At 49.2% G+C, this 16,791-nt stretch overlaps 1 protein-coding gene across 2 annotated transcripts; it reads left to right on the forward strand.

The window, feature by feature from the left end:
- RS1 (retinoschisin 1) lies at window positions 1-15,087 on the forward strand. Of its 2 annotated transcripts, none has more exons than XM_074157154.1 (6): window positions 1-129; window positions 8,350-8,385; window positions 8,688-8,793; window positions 13,320-13,461; window positions 13,614-13,809; window positions 14,935-15,087. In XM_074157154.1, the coding sequence occupies exons 1-6, from the start codon at window positions 79-81 to the stop codon at window positions 15,085-15,087; spliced, it is 684 nt and encodes a 227-aa protein (XP_074013255.1). In that variant the 5' UTR covers window positions 1-78. The 2 variants fall into 2 exon arrangements, with proteins under 2 accessions (XP_074013255.1, XP_074013264.1); XM_074157163.1 differs by having other exon boundaries at window positions 79-130; window positions 8,360-8,385.
- Window positions 15,088-16,791: the final 1,704 nt, after the last annotated feature.

Below are 16,791 nucleotides of genomic sequence, written 5' to 3' on the forward strand. Positions count from 1 at the left end.
ATGCTTAAGTTAATCTCATGCCTTCCCAGCAAGCTGAGAAGCACAGTAAGGAGCTATTCCTGAGAGAGGAAGGAAAAGATGCAGTTCAAGATGGGAAGCGTCCTGCTGTCTCTTCTTTTCTGGTACAAAGGTATGCACTTTGCCTCCTGAGAGGCACTTTCAGGTGTCCCTCTTTGTATTTCTTGTTTCATCCATGCTTCTTTCTTCTGCCAGGGGCTGTGGGGTACAGAGCAAGCTCTTCTCTACATTCTCATGGAAGCATAATAATTTGGGGAAAGGCAAAATTGTGGAGGAGATGTGTAATTTATGTACATGAGTGAGCAGCGTTCTTACAGCTCTATGAATATTCAGTAGTAAAACTCTGTTTCACAAAGTAATTGCAGTGTAAAAAAATTGCCATATAATTTGTCAAAATATGAATTTGCAAAGAAAATTGTAGTGCAGCTGAGCCAGTGAGTAAATAATAATGCTGATTTGAAAAATGAGGTACAGTATAACATGAAAGACTGGTCCTTCATTAATCAAAACTCTTGATTAATCAAAAACTGTTCATTTTCTGTAGCAGCGAGACACTGCTGATGGAGATCTGCCTTTTTGTAAAGGCTCTTTCAGGTACTTTGTCCTGGAAAAGACTTCCAATGGCACTTTAGGAACAAATAGCAATCATAAGTTAAGAAAATGGGAAAATTATTTATCAATTTTGAGGCTTTCTCAATTTTGAGGCTTTCTTAAATTTACTTTTCAGAAAAGTAGCAATAATAGCAGGTAAGCAGGAGCTAGAAGAAGCCAGAAAATTCAGGGTCATGGTCTCCTTCCACTTTAACTAACCCAGCTGTGGAATGAGGAGATGATTTTCTGGGATGTGTTTGAACTTCTGGCTTCATCAAAGCCAATGGCAAAGCTGTTATTATCTTACACAAGGCTGAGGTTGCTCTTGCTAAGTGCTGGGCAGTATCTACCAACATTAATGTATGGATAGGCTATGATCTGCCAGAGTGTGGGACAGATGTATCAGACAGTCCAGCTTTTCACCCATGGACTTGAATTCTCAGTGTTTTGCTTTGTCTCGTTTTTTTCCTATCCTTCTCTTTTTCCATTTAATATTTTGGTCTACCAGATTTTATGGATAAGAAAGTGTTCCTCAACTAGCCATGCCTTCATCTCATCCTGTTATGCTTAGCTATACCCTGCTTTGTCTAATTCATAGGTCTTCCTTTTAGTCTTCCAGCAAATATTTGTGTGTTCTCCTGTCTTTGCTCTCCTTCTTTGTTTCACGTGGGAAGGTTACTGGTGCCTGAGCTTCTCAGAAGGCTGGTTTTACCCAGCATTTTTTTTTCCCAATGGGTGGCATAACTGCAATTAGCCCTTGGAATGAGTTCATACCTTGCTCTGAATCCCAGACATAGCTTGCTTTTAATAGACACCCACTCATCAGGATATTTTTGGAGAGCCTGGAGTGAAAAATTACTTGCGGGATCACTTTCCAGGCATCACTCTTTCGGTATTTAATTCATTTTCTTAATTTACTGGTTTTCTTAGTTTACTGTTTTTGTCTGCATTGTGGGCCAAGTGTCTTCTGGATAAAGAGCAAGCAGCGCCCCTTTCCCGAGGTCCCCCTCTCACTCCTGCCTCTCCCACCGCGGAGAAGGTGCCACTAGGTCAGTCCTCTGAGCCACGTGCACCAATGCTGCGCTAAGCTCCTTAGCTTATTTTCTCCGGCAGAGCAAGTGGCTTAGAGGAGCACCCCCAGCCCCCGCGCCTTGGCTGGGCTCCTGTTTGCCGGGGACACCAGCGCAGCAGCAGCAGCATATGGTGGAGCAGGCATGCTCTGGCAAGGAGAGCCGCAGCAGCTGCCGGGCCCCCTCCATATGGTGAGGGGGAGCACCCCGAGCCCTGGATTGACATGAACATGAATATGCTTTTAAGACATTGAATGCGACGTGCCTGCGCCACATTGCTTCACCTGTGCTCTCTACCCATCGGGGAATAAGCACGTCTCAGCAGTTTAAAAGAGTGGATTTCTTTTTTTCCCCTCTCTGTTTTTCGCAGCTTTGAAAAAAAAAAAACAAAACCAAAAACACAACACCAAAACCAAAGACCCAAACCTGCCTTCAGATCACAGTAAATAACATCTTTAGTGCCACCCTTTGGCATAATCGATACATCTAGCGAAATTACGATGCAGGCAATGTTCTGCGTAGCTCTAAGCGGGAAGGAACAAACATGTCAATAAGATCAGAAATTGCCAAAAATTTTCAAAGGAACACTAGGAACACTTTGGGAAAAAAACATAATTATACATCTCCTAAGAAGAAAAGGGGAAAAGGTTGATTTTTTTCCAAATTATTTATGTTTTTTTTCAAATATTTTCACAACATAAAAAATTTTGTAGAAACATTATGGAGACAGCAGGCATAAAGGAGAAATGAATATGAATTAAATAGGTATAATTGTCATTATTTAAATATGGTTTTTTATCACTTTAAGATAAATAACAGTAAATATTAAATGAGACACGATACAAATGAATAAAAATGGAAACGAAATAAAAATCATTCAAATAAAAAAAAATGAAATGGAAATGGAAATAATGAAACCATGGAAAATCCCCACAAAATGAATGAGGAAAACAGCATCTGTGTTAAAGCACGAGAGAGGAGCTTAGCATGAAGTACGAGCCCTTCTCCCCTCTGCAGGCTGATGCAGGTGCTGGTCCTCTTGCCCTCAGTCTCTGGCTTTGGCCGTGGCTGCCAGTGACCCACAGAGATGAGTCCTCGCAGGCTGATCTGTTCCGGGGTGGTGGTGCCCTCCTGGGGGGTGCCAGGGCCAGAATATCATCTACAGGGGAAACAGGCTGAGCATTTGGCTCAGTGCGGCTTTAGGAGGTAGGAGCCTCTGGATGAACACCCTGCTTTCACCAGGCCAGCCTGGCTCCCAAAAATCTTTTGATGGACACAGATCTGCATATGCCCTGGAGGTCTCTGCCTGCCAGCATAGCTCCCAAGGACCACTTAAAGCCTGCGCTTTTTAGAAATAAGGGCACTGTTTGCACAACAGGCCACAGCAGAGCCTGCTTAGCTTGGCCATGGAAAAAGCCCTGGGGGAAAAATAATAAAAGCCACCACCAAGCGACTGGGCGAGGGGGCTATGCTGGGCGAGGGGGCTATGCTTCCCAAGGGGACCTGGGGACTGGCCATGACTGCAGCTGGGGTCCCTGAGGCTGTCGCCACTGGCGCAGGGGCAAGAAGAGATGGGGAAAATGCCAGGTGCGATGGTGGCCTGGGATGTGGCAGCTTCCCCAAATGCACCTTGCTACTGAGGCTGGTGCAGCCTGATGTGAGTCACCTCGCTTGCCTGGCACGATTTCCAGGGCTGGGATGTAAAAATAGCCCAGGTTAATAATATAGCAACCCACAAACTAGCACCCAATGGGTACAGAGGTACTACAATGCTTTTTTCAGTGTCTCGACCCTCCGTGTTGCTTACAGACCACCTCACCTGACTCTGCTTCCTGACGCTCCCTAATGTGGCACTCAAGGAAAACAGGCACTTGCAACTCTGTGCCTTTCAAAAAATGTGATAAAACCAGTGCCATTCATTCCAGTCAACTCTTTCATTTCTGTGACAGCTTTTCTGGGGCTCCTGTCACATTTTTCTGTTTTTTAAGCTGTTTTCCTTTCCCCTGCCCGATGGCCCACATGTGCAGGTGACAATCTATGCAGCAGGAGCCACCACACTGGGAAAGCACTGCATCATGGAGGGAATGCACTCCACTGAGAGAAGCAGAGAGAAAATAATTTTTCTCATCTCTCTGAGCTTTGTTAAGCTGAGATCTTGCTTGCAGAGGTGATAGGCAAAATTATCTATTTTCCAGCTGAAGCTTCTGGACCACCTAAATCATAAAGTCAATAAACAAAGTCATTAACATTTTCCACATACTTCGCCTGCAATGATCAGGTTTATGTGAACTTATTCCGGTAAATCGAGTGATTGACATTTATTCTGTGTTATATTTTATTTCTCTGATTTATTTTATTTTATAATGTGCTTTCTCATGCTTGTACATCTGTCATTAATTCTAGCCACTCTAAAAAAAGATGATTTGCTGTCGTGGCTCTACGGTCAGGATATTCGATATGATTTCTCAGAGTTGACCTTATCAAAATGTGCTCAGCCTTTGGCAGTTACTTCTGCCCACACTTACCTTCCTGCTTTCTTTCTCTTGTTTGACCAATTTCTTAATGACCTCAAACTTTCTGAGACATGCAGTTACCTGCTCCTGTCATTAAAATGCCAGCAACTGAGCCTCCGTGCTACAACTTGCCCCTTCTTTTTTCCAGCTAGTCCTGAGCTGTGGCTGCTGCTTTATCTCACCTCCACATCAGGAAACCTGTGTCCTCCCCATCCCAGCATCCCAGCACTGCCTTTTTTCCTTATCCCCCAAACCTGGGCCAGTCCTTAGGATTTCTCTCCCCTCCATCCTGCCCAGAAGCGGGTACCAAGAGGGGCTGCCCTGGGGTCCATGCTCCAGCCCAGCCCCACCAGGATGGCTGCTCCAGCACAAAATCATCCCCTGGTGCTTGCCCAAGCCAAATCCTGCCCTAGGGGGTGGCATTTGTGTACAGTGGTGCATTGGATGCACCCCGCTGAAGGGTGGAAGGGTGGAGAGACAAGAAAGGCACATGCCATATCTTCCTGCCTCTCACAAACACGCACAGATAATAATTTATTTCACTGAACTGATGGTTTGCTGAATGTCCTGGGGCACTGCGAGGGCTGTAAATAGGGCTCTTTCCTTTTTAATGTTGGGTTGGGTTTTTTTTCAGTCTTATACTTTTAAAACAACAGCCCCCGGCGGCTGTGCAGGACTGATGACTCTCCCACGAATTGCAGCAATTCGTTCTGTCTGACCTACAATTACCAATTATCTTTGTAACCTTCCTTGAAGGCAAACACTCTCGCTATAAAAGCATGCTGCCCATCACATTTTTAGACTATTGGCAGCCAGCTTTACTCTTCATTTCCTTTGTAGGACAGGGCCCGTCACGGCTATAAACACACCGATATATCAATTACTACTTTTTCCGGCCGACTGCAGACAAGGGCATCTTTTCCTCTCCTTTCCTCTCCTGACACCAGAGGTTATCAGGCCATGCTGCCCAGGTGGGACGTTTGGCCCATCTGCTGCCATGCCTACCCCAAGCCAAGCCTGCTGCTCCCCTGTGCGAGCCTTTAGCCTCTTTTAGCTCAGAAAGGCAAAGCTGACCTCCCGTTTGAGATGTTTAAGCCAGCGAGCCATGCGGTGATGTGGGGGGAGGCCACCAGGGACAGCCAGAGGGGTGGCATGCCAGTGTCCCTGCCCTGGGCACTGCCTTTGCACCACTGTGTGCCGCAGGGCTGACCCAATAACAGGTCACATTAGGAAAAGGGCTTTTGTGCTTGAAATTCACCACCTTGCTTGATTTGCAGTGATATCCCCTGGCTGACATGCCTAAAAACCCTAAAAGCCACTCTTGTAGCTCAGGAGCAGACATTGCTGGCTGGGTGCAGCCACTCAAGCAACACCAGGGTGGCCAGGGTAGGAGGTTTTATTCCCAGTGGTTGAGTAGGTGCTACTGTAGACCCACCCACCTGAAAACTATTCCTTTTTGATCTGTTGTTTCACTCACAACCATTGGGTTCCCAGCTGCGTCTCTCAATGAGGTGCCAAACTGATCTTGGCTCTGAAATACCCTGGCAGGGACTCAAGAGCTGTGCTGAAGGGCTCAGCATGGACCCAAAGCAATACCCCTACATCAACCTCATCAACCTGGTAATTCACATCCCCTTTCCCCACTGCAGGCACATGGTGCACAAGAGTAAGCTTCACCGCAATACAGTTTTCCTCACGCTGGGCAATTGTACCCGACACACATGTAAGTGGGCTGCTGGTATGCACTGGAAAAGAGAAATATTTTATTCCTGTATGAAGTATATTCATTTGCTAGTTTGTTTACCAGGTTTTCTTTGTAGCCCCTAAAGTTCTTGGGTGCTGCAGGGGAGCCAAGGCAAGTATGTATGCAAAGAGGTGCAGGCACCTTTGCTTTCACCTCTGAATGGCTCCACCTACTTGTCAGGTCATTGCCATGTGAAAGTGCGTTTAAATGCTGGGAGGAAAACACAAAACAACACACAAAAGGTTTTCCACAAGAATCAGTCTTCCAAAGATGAAAATAAAGAGGTTAAGAAACACATAGAGAACACACATCTCTAAATGAAACTTGAACACCTGCAAACTGGAGGAGACGAGGCTGCAGCCCTGTGAGCTCAGACCTGGGTGGTGGGGACGCATGGTGGGCTGTGCTGGCTGGGGAGCCAGGCTCCCAAATCCCAGGGTAATGAAGCTACTCCTTGCAGCCGGTGCTCCCGGACCGGGGCACCCATCCTGCTGGGAAAGGCCACTGTGGCACGGGCTGGAGGGGCAGGAGAGGCTCCCACCAACCCAGCTCCCATGCCCCTGGTGCTGGTGCCAGTCCAGCATTGGCATCAAACAGAGCATCAAGCAGGTAGGACCCGCGCTACAATCCTTTTATTGGTAAAGGCAGTACAGTTTTGATAGTTGATAATGTCTTGGTTTGTAGTGTATTGATCTGATGACATTAACTTAAATCACCCTCATGCCGTGGGGTGGCAATGTGCTGCGTGGCCTTGGGCTTGCATTTTCTACCTTGGTTTTCTTGTTGCACAAGAAGTCAGGGGACTTGGCTGGGTAACGTCTGTGCTGGGAAAGGTGGAGCGTGGTGTTGTGCATGGCCCCCAGACTGTGCTTTCCAAGAGGCCAGATCTGGAGATGTGCACCCACATTTTCCTGCTGAGCTTGATGGGGTCTGAGTGCCCCCCTGCCTCCTTCTTGGGGCAGACTAAAAGCCACATCTTTTTATTGTAGACTGATGTTTTCTTCTGCCAGGGCCAATGCCTTGGGTTAATGCAGTAAGTTCCTGGTGCCAGAAATGCTGCCCTGGGACATTGAAGCAAAGGACACCTTCTCTGCATTAAAGAAAGGATTTATTATTTTTTAAAATTTCTTTATTATTTTGTTCTTTGCTTTGGTCTTTCATTCAGAGTCTTGATATATTCAGGCTCAGTGTTACATCCAAGGAGCAGTTGCATTTCAGTAATAAACAGAGCTTTGTATATAGTTTATATTTCAGCTGATTATAATTGCACAGTGTTTGTGAGTCTTTTGAGATGAAACTTGCTATAGAAATGCGGGATGTGAATTCCCAGCATTAGCTGGAGCTTCCTAGGCTCAGCAAAGTGACAGTGTATGAATGAATAAATCATAACTAGATTTCAGTGAATAATTCAGAGTCTAATTCATTTGATGAAAAGCTCCTCTTTTCCTATTCACAAAACCTCTGTTTGGAGATGGTGGGTTTCTCATGGCTCCTGTATACAAGTTTTTACCTGCTCAATAGCTTGGACCTTAGTGGCTTGCAGATTCCCTACTGGTATTGAAACCATGATGTTTGATATTTCATTTGTGTTGATGAGTTATCAGCAGTCACAAGACTATTTTTTTTTAAATTATTTTGTTTTCATAGTTGCCTGGGCACTGTTCTGCCAGTCCAAATGCTATTAACATAGTCTGCTTTGGGATTCAGTGGGAAGCAGAGAGCCTTTTCAGCAAGGAAAGGGCTCATAAAAAAAGCCATTGCTTAGTGACAGGCTGGAGATAAAACAGGTCAGATGTTACAAAAATAGCAGCTCTTCCTCCACAGCCACAAGCACTGGTTTTCTCTAAGAAAGAAAAAAAAAAAGGAAGTCTTGTATGTAAGATGGATTGGGAAGACCTATTTACATTTCATTTTCCTCCATCCCATCCAGAGCAAGTGATCTCAGGCCAGGCACCTTGCAGGGTGTCCCATCTCCGTGGAAGGCAGTGGAGATTTGCGGTGGTTCCAGGCTGGGATTTCACCCATGGGGTTCATCAGCTCACACGTTTTCAGGGTAAAACAGGAAAGGGAAACTGTGGGGCAGTAAGATGGCAAAAAGGGATACGGGCAAAATTAGCTATAAAGCAGAGGTTGAGAGGGTTTCTCCTCAGGATGTTTCAGGCATATCTGATCAGAAAAAAGAGATGCCAAAGGCATCAAAAAGAAACACTGTCATGGGCACATGCAGTGCCCTGTTTCTGCCCACGTTCTCTTGCTTCGCTCTGGCAGTCAGCTTGGGGAAATGCAGTGGATTTGTCAATCCTTCCTCGATTTATTTGTACCCAGCTCAGGAGTAGATGTTCATTGCATTTCCTGAGGTTTGCTTGCAGCATCATCATTTCTGATCTCTCTCTCTCTTCTTCCCTCCATGCCCGCTGCCCCAGCTGTGCTGGCCCTCTCCCCGGGAGAGGTAAGTCTTTCCGTCTGGTCTGGCTGCTGGGTAAATGCTGGGGGCTCAGCACTGGTGCTTCAGGGTGGAAGGAGGGAAGATACCTGGGACTCCAAGCCCAGGCATGTGCTCTGACCTCTAAATCCAAGGGGCAGTCATCCCACGTTTTGTGCCAGGCTGGCACAAAGAAAGGGGCTCAGAGAAGGTGCAGCAGCCTGGGTGGGCGTGAGTATCTGTTTAAGCTTCGGGACTCAGATTTAGCCTCATGTACCTGTCATTGATGACTATGTTGATTTATTATTGTTTCTTTGCATTCCCTTTAGGATGAGAGACTGGAGCTGTGGCACAGCAAGGCTTGCAAATGCAATTGCCAAGGAGGTCCTAACTCAGTGTGGTCCAGTGGGACTAACAGCTTAGAGTGCATGCCAGGTAATGGGCCAGTGTGCTTTTAGCCATGTTTGTCTGGTGATATTCAGCAGCTTCCCCCATTGTACCCTGTATTGCAGAGGTGACATGTTACAGCAGTACTTTTTCCAAACCCATCTGCTGGTGGGGCTGGTAGAGCTGCGCTGGTGGGAGGTGTGAGGTGACCCAGCACCATCGGGCAGAGGGGCAGCAGCAGGGGGGGCTGTGCCAGGGCCTTGGGAGGTCACCCAGGGTGGTGCAGGCTGGCCAGTGCTGGTGGGCGCTTGCCTGCCCTGTCCCTACAGCCCCTAGCACTGGTGCTCCCAGAAACTGCCAGGGACAGCTACCACTGTGTGCAGGGTTTGCTGTAGGAAACCTTTTGTACCACATAGGCTGATTCTCCCTTGCTGCAGTTTAGTCTGTGACATCTCCCAGAGGTCAAGGAAAACAGTTTATTCTTTCTTTGCAGCATATTTTCAAACAGTAAAAGACCACAATCGTGTTTCCTTTGAGTTTTCTCCAGGCTGCCACTGCCCAGCAACAGCTGTTCCTCACAGACCATGTTTTATGGGTTTCTGATCAAGCTCTTTCCTCATTATTTTCTGCAACTGCCACATTTTCCCTGATATGTTACCCCAGCAAGGTTTTATTGGTGCCCAGCTGATCCTCAGGTGTAGCTCATGTGTCCCACAGAAGCTGCACTCTTGTTCAGGCCTCTGTCATGCAGATGCTCAGAGGTGTTCACCCCCTCTGGAGCTGGGTGCCGAAACTGGTACCTGCCTCATGGCCACTAGCAACCACCTCTTCCCAGCTCCTGCAAGAGACTGTGCGACAACTTGAGGTGTGTTTTGCTGCCCCCGGGTTCCCCAGAGGCGATATATGGAGGAAACGGTCACCCCAGTGCTCAGCGTTTGGCATGGCTGCCCTAAAGAAGGAGGAGGTTAAATGAGTTACACTGGAAGAGCTCTGAGTGGAAGCCAGGACAGGCTAGAAAGCAAATAAAAATGTGTATTCACAAATTGGCAGAATGTGCAAGCACATGCAAACAGAAATGAGAGGGGAAACCCCCCAGGTGTTTCTATCCCACGTTTGTACTGGACCTGAAGGTTTCCCTCCCACAGTGTGAAGCAGCTGACAAGCGCAGAGGCTTTCCAGTCATCCTTGCCAGGCCATCTGCTTCCCCTGAGCTCTCCCTCCATGCACCCTGCTCCTGTGAAGGCCATGTCCACCTGGGGCTCACTCAGCTTGAGCGTTGCCCTTAGGCTTCTTCCATGCTCAGAGAAACTACAAGGAGAGGATTCATCCGCCATGCATAGGTTGTATCTTGCCTCCAGGGCAGAGAGGCCCCAAATATCTCCAGTAACAAGTCATGGCTTCTCAGGTTCTGTCCTTCCAGTTTCTGCAGCTGGTATCTCCACAGGGCTGTCTGCTGGGACAGGTATGAAGAGGATGAAAGCATTTGCTGGAGACAACCCCTGTGGTGCAGAAAAATCACTTATAGGAGCTCCAGAAATTACACTTTATATCTCTTGTTGTGAGGGTTTCCCTCTAGTCTCGTATGAAAGAAACCCATATGCACTATACAAAACATGAGTCTGAGCTGGCCCTGCCCAAGCTCAACAATCCCTTTCAAAGGGCTGGCCACCACGACTCTTTTGGTCACAGCATCATCATGAAGCCCACCTGTGATGGGCAGGTCCCTGCAGTCCTTGTATCCTTGTCTGAGCCTCTCTCCATTTGGAAGGTTCCCCACCCTACACACGCACATCCTCCACCTCTAACTCTATCGCTTTGCATGGAGCTGTATTTTGGACAAATGGAGATTACTGCCCACTCCAAGTCGCCAGGTAGGATCCCCCTGCTTCCTGCAGCCCTGGTGTCATGTGCAAGGAGCAGCATCAGCACACTCACATGCACTGCAGAGCCTCATAGCAATGCTGAGTCTCATAGCAATGCTGAGTCACAGCTGGCCCAGCAGACATCCCCAACCAACCCCTTTGGAAGTTCTTCTTCTCATAGTGGCTCCCTATCAGCACCTATGCATGGGGTGCCAGCCTGGTCTTATTGCATGTTTTCTTGCTGTTTAACCTTAACAGCATACAATTCTACATCTGAAGCCTTGCTACAGCCTGGTATTGCCCTGCTGTCGCTTGTGTCAAGGAATCACAGAATCACAGCATGGTTTGTGTTGAAAGGGACCTTTGAAGATCATCTAGTCCAACTTTCCTGCCGTGGGCAAGGACCAGGTTGCTCAAAGCCCTGTCCAACCGGACCTTGAACAATTCCAGTGACAGGGCATCCACAGCTTCTTTGGGTAACCTGCTCCAGTGGCTCACTGTCCTCATTGTAAAAGATTTCTTCCTTATGTCCAATCTAAACCTACCTTCTTTCCATTTAAAACCATTGCCCTTTGAAAGGGAAAGGAAGGAAAGAAGACATGGCAGGTTTGGTTAATCTGTCCATTGCTGAGGGGCACATGCGTGAGACGAACAGCTCTAGTTTTCCTGGCCATGTTAGGTGTGAGGGGTGCTCTCATGCATTAGCATTATGTAGCTGAGTAATGAAGGCATCTTCCTTGACTAAAGAATGTTGTCACCATGTCTCCCAGCTGTCTCTCTCCCCAGGCTGGGGGGGCTTTGCATTCTCCTCCCCCAGCCCAGTCACAGCAGTGTGGCCTGGCGGTTCCGCTGCTCGGGGACGGTTTGCAGAGCAGCCATGCTGAGGTGTTGCAGTGCTGTCTCTGGCATGGCCAGAGGGGAGCAGTTGGCCTCACAACCCCTGCACGAGTTTTCTCCAGGTTGGCAGTAATGGCATTAAATGGCTTAGCTGGTTTGGCCAGGTGGACTCCGGGCATCTCTTTTGCTGGTCCCTGTCTGTGCAGGGCACAGCCGGACACGCCAGAAGGTGACCTGCTAATTGCATTATGATTGTGTGGTCTGTGGATTAGTGTTGCTAAAAGTAAAGTTACATGTTGTTCGAGGTAAGCCTGCTGAGTAGTAAACATGTGGGGCCACACCAGCCTGGCCCCCTCTTGCACGAGGGGAGGAAGGGTTTTTAATGTGGTGGAAAAGTGGGATGTTTCCGTGCCTGGAGGAAGGTGGGACAGTGGCTATGTGTTTTCATGGGGAAAAACATGTTAATGAGGTACCAGCTGAACAAGGTATGTTAATGAGATATTGATGCACACGATATCGACCTAGTAGAGCTTGCTAATGAGACATCGACCATGCCATCGCAGTGCTGGGGCGTTGCACCAGGGAGGCCGTGGTCACGCTGGGCCCTGGGCACCTGCTGATAGTCCCCATGCGGGGTGCATCACGTTTAACACAAGACATCACACTGTTGGTCAGGCATGGCTAAAGTGAGGAAATGTCCTACCCACATGTGAAGCTGCACAGAGCTTTGCTTGCTCCTTTATTGCTGAAACCCATGGAATGAACTATACTGAACTGGAAAATGTGACAGAGTCGCCCTTGGGAGACCACACGTGCAGGCTGCAGAATTAGAAAAAAGCTGCCCATGATATAGATGTTTGCCCAGGCAATTCCCATCTGACGCTTGTGAGCACCTTCTTTATGTGTATCTGGGTACACAGTGATAACTTGCTCACATAAAAATATGATCTTAACCCAAAAAACCCCCAACTAAGTCCAGGTGGCATGCAGGCATCACCAAAGGCTTGCCTTCCACAGTACTGTGTGAGGACCCACCACAGAAAGTTTTAACGGTGATTGAGTATTTCTGCCCCTAGTGGTTTTGCAGCCAGTGAGAGTTTTGCTGAACTTCCCTTGCTGTTGCAGAAGACAGCTGTGGAGTCACGTTTGGTAGCCTGAAGGTCTGAATGCAAAAATCTCAGATGGAGGTCCCTGAGCCTACGGCAGGGCCAAGCACCACACCTCACTGGCATCAGAGTACCCACAGGTTTTCCATAAGACAAATCCCAAAATTTCCATAAGACCATCTCCAGATACAAAGATAGTCTCCATAGCAGAAAATGCAGAAGATCTGAGGGTGCTTGTGGAGGGATGATCAGAGCAGGCTCGTCAATTTTTCCATGCAGGCATAGCTATAAATCAAGAAAAGGGAATGGAGAAGTGGAAGGAGATAAGGCCCAGCAAGAAAAGCTGTGCCAGGCATTTCTCAAGGACCACGCAAAGGCTGACAGCCTGAAGGCTGTATACAGGTCAATGGATCCAGTCTGGATCTGCTTCCAGGTGCTTGAGAGAAGGTGATTCGAACTGCAACATCTAAATAAAACCTTCCCCCCAAAAATACTGCAGGCAGCACGGGTTCAGGAAGTTTGAGTGAGAGAAGAGTCAGAAATTCATACAAGAGAAGAGTTAGAAATGAAGATGTCCCATGGCTCCTGGGAAGCAAATACTGCAGGGGTTGTGGTCCAGGTTTAAGAGCTTCCCCAGCATCCTGGGACAGGGAGGACAGGGAGCAGCAAAGCCACAGAGGGTGTTGACAGTGAGCATGAAATCACAACCAGGAAACAAAGCCAGCCACTCGTGGCCTTATGGGAGCATGTTGTTTCCCTTGTTCTGCAGAATGCCCCTACCACAAGCCCCTGGGCTTCGAGTCTGGCGCCGTCACCCCTGACCAGATAAGCTGCTCCAACCCTGAGCAGTACACGGGCTGGTACTCCTCCTGGACAGCCAACAAGGCCCGCCTCAATGGCCAAGGCTTCGGGTGAGTCCAAAAATGCCTCCCTGAGGGGTCTCATGGGCGGGTGGGTGTGGGAGACTGGAGGTCCCCCAGCAGCCTGGGGGCAGGAGGGGCAGGAGGGGCAGGATGGGAGGGCAGCCATGGAAGATGTAGTGGGGCCGGCGGTGTCCCCCCAGGTGCGCATGGCTCTCCAAGTACCAGGACAATGGGCAGTGGCTGCAGATCGACCTGAAGGAGGTGAAGGTGATCTCAGGGATCCTGACGCAAGGGCGCTGCGATGCTGATGAGTGGATGACCAAGTACAGCGTGCAGTACCGCACCGATGAAAACCTCAACTGGGTTTACTACAAGGATCAGACCGGGAACAACCGGGTTGGTGGACTTTTCACTTTGGCCACTGATGGGAGGAGGGGGCCACATTTGGTGATATGAAAACATCGGGTCTCAGCAGGGAGGTGCCCCAAGAGGGGTTCCTGTGGGAGCAGCAGGGTGGATGGAGCCCAGCACTCACCCCATATCTAGGGGCATGGAGGAGGATGTTCCCCCATTCTGTGGTAAGAACAAGTGCCATGCTGACCAGCCCACAGAAGGATAAAATGCATTTTGTTGCTAATGATGATGGTGGCGTATAGAATGAACTCGGCAGGATGGAGGTATTAGCTGGCATCGCAGGGGAAGTGGGTCCTCCATGATAAAACTCCTTTCTTGGCTGGGACCAAACAACCTCAGCCGTGTCTGGACACTGCAAAATGGGGACTCCTCCTTTTGCCTTAAGTCCAGGCACAATGCTGATACAGAAAAAACCCTGAGACAAAATTCTGAACTCCTTAAGTCACTACCCACTGAGCTGTTTTCATGCTGTACTTCTTAGTGACTTCTTTGAAGCAAAAAATTGCATTGGGGGGACCCTACAGTGGTGCCTGTGCCCCCCATGCGGCCCAGCTGGGCTGAGGGATGCCACAGCTGCTGCCTTCTAGGCATCCTCAGTGTCCATCTATGGGGATGGCCCCATCTCAGCATGGGAGGCTCTGATGGCTTTGCAGGGTTCCTGCAGCCCTGAGGAGATGCTGAGCATTACCCGAAAAACAGGTCATGGCAGTAGGAGACATGGCAGCATGGCTGCAGGAAGGGGTCCCCAAATACATTTTTTTTTCTATATTTGCGTGTCTGGGGGCCTAACTTGTGAACTTCAAACAGTGAAGGCCAGTCATGCTGACTTTGAACACATAGAGCCTTGCTGGAAGAAGGTGAATGAGAGAAAACAGGATGAAATTAAATCTAGCCTAACTAGAAAAAGTGGAGGAATGGTGGGAGGAAAGGGACTTACTCAGAAAATCCACACAGTGTGACAAAAATTATCTGTGTCCTGATATTTTTCAAGTTTTTATTTTGGGGTTGGGGGAGAGGGACCCTCCTCCTCTGCTCTGCACAAACACCCCAAACTCATGGGGCAGGATTTCCAGCCCCCTAACCGCCCACCCACACCTCTCTCCCCAGGTTTTCTATGGCAACTCGGACCGCTCGTCCTCGGTGCAGAACCTGCTGCGGCCGCCCATCGTGGCCCGCTACATCCGCCTCATCCCGCTGGGCTGGCACGTGCGCATCGCCATCCGCATGGAGCTCCTCGAGTGTCTGGGCAAGTGTGGCTGAGTGCCGTCGCTGGGGGTAGATGTCCACTTGCGCAGCCACTCCACCTCACCACTGACACCTGCTGCGGCCATGGTCCTGTGGTGTAAATGTCCAGCAGCAAAGGGAAGGGCTGTCTTGAATAAAACGTTGCTTTGCACCACACTTGGTGATAAAGCTAAACCCTGCTGTGAAGCTGATGGGTCTTTATGGGGCACATATTGGGCAAGTCGAGATGGTTCATGGCCATGGCTTTGATCCCATGAGATGTGGTGCTTCTGGCCCTCCCTGGATGTTTGGGGAAATCATTGTCATGGCGTGCTGTGGAGGCCAAAGCAAATGCAGATAGCACCCAAAGGCAGGGCTTGGGCTCTCTTGGGGAGGGCAGGTCTGTGCTTAATTATTTGTCCACATGCCTGAGCAACCCCTCTCTGCCCCACTGGGGCCAAGGAGGGTTCTCGCACCACGGCAGATCTCACCCTCATGTTTCTACTGCCAGTCGTTGCCATCCCTGAGACAGGATCAGGGGCAGATCTGGCCAGTCCCCAGTATGAAGGCCCCACCTGTATCTCACACTCTCAAATCACCTCACTTCCCCTTGTGTCAGATCACCCTGGCCTGAGCTGCTGTGGCTGTTTTTGGGACAGGCATCAGTCCCTGGTGCACTGGGTGGCCGAACCCCCCTCCATGTCCTCTCCAGTTTTGCCCTGCCACATCCTTGGCAGCCCAGGACACATCACTCCCCGTGGGTGTTTGGGCACAGGAACAGGGACTCATTCTCATTTACTGTCTCAATCTCCATAGCCCGTTCCCAAGCGGGTGCTGAGTGCCTGAGGAATTTGGGGTGTGTGGCAGCTGTGATGGTGTACCCATCTCCCCAGGGAGACTGCCCGGGTGTTATGGCTTGTGGCCCAGGAGCTGGAACCCAGCACGCCCCAGGAAGGAACCATGGACCCTGCAGCTCCCGTGTGGGAGGGTTGTGGGGCGCTCTGGGGCAGAAGTCACTGTTTGGCTTCCCATGCGTCTGCAGCAGAAACCTGGCAGGCACCAGAGGCCTTTTCCCTTTTTTTCAGCAGTCCATGCATCCATCCCAAAGAGTCGTGGCATCGGCACCTGAACTGCCTCAGTGGAGGGAGGAGAGGCACAAAGACAGCGGCACCAAGGCAGGGCATCTGCCTCTCGTGCTCTCTTCTTACCCCTATGGGCAGAGAAGTAAATGTGTGGTGTGCAGGGCAGGAGATGAGATGCAGCTAAAACCAAGTGAGATGTAACCAAAAACATGAGAAAAGCCTTCAGATGTCTGTGCAATTCGTCACATTTTATTCATTCAGGGGGGCAGATGTTTCTGCCTTGTTTTTTCCTGTATATAGAGACAACAACTGTCAGGAAAACATGCTGTTCTGGCAAATCTGAAAGCTTCTGTTCCACTACACCCAACAGTCTGAAGTCTATGGAGATGTAGAAAAGACCAAGCCCCACCTTCTGAAATGGCTGTTACTACGTCACCATCCTCCTGGAGGCCCTGCACATAAAACAACAGGGAGACAAGGGCTGTCCACCAGCAGTCAGAGCTCTTGTGTTAGTAACACCTACACTGAAAGCTGAAGCATTTCCAGTCCCTGGCCACAGTTGCCATCACGTTATCACACTGCTGTCCCTTGCCCAAAAGCAGCACAGGTAGCTCTGCTCCACGTCCTGGTGGATGGTGACTAGGCTTGGTGCTGTTGT

The sequence above is a fragment of the Numenius arquata genome, chromosome 1, assembly GCF_964106895.1.
Source record: "Numenius arquata chromosome 1, bNumArq3.hap1.1, whole genome shotgun sequence".
In the NCBI taxonomy this organism is placed as follows: Eukaryota; Metazoa; Chordata; class Aves; order Charadriiformes; family Scolopacidae; genus Numenius; species Numenius arquata.

What these genes read in the sequence shown, in the direction of transcription:
- RS1 (XM_074157154.1), top strand. Translation starts at nt 79, where the DNA reads ATGCAGTTCAAGATGGGAAGCGTCCTGCTGTCTCTTCTTTTCTGGTAC. An exon ending in CTCTTCTTTTCTGGTACAAA is followed by an intron (nt 130 to 8,349) that starts GGTATGCACTTT and finishes CCCTCCATGCCC; the next exon opens with GCTGCCCCAGCTGTGCTGGC. An exon ending in CTCAATGGCCAAGGCTTCGG is followed by an intron (nt 13,462 to 13,613) that starts GTGAGTCCAAAA and finishes GTGTCCCCCCAG; the next exon opens with GTGCGCATGGCTCTCCAAGT.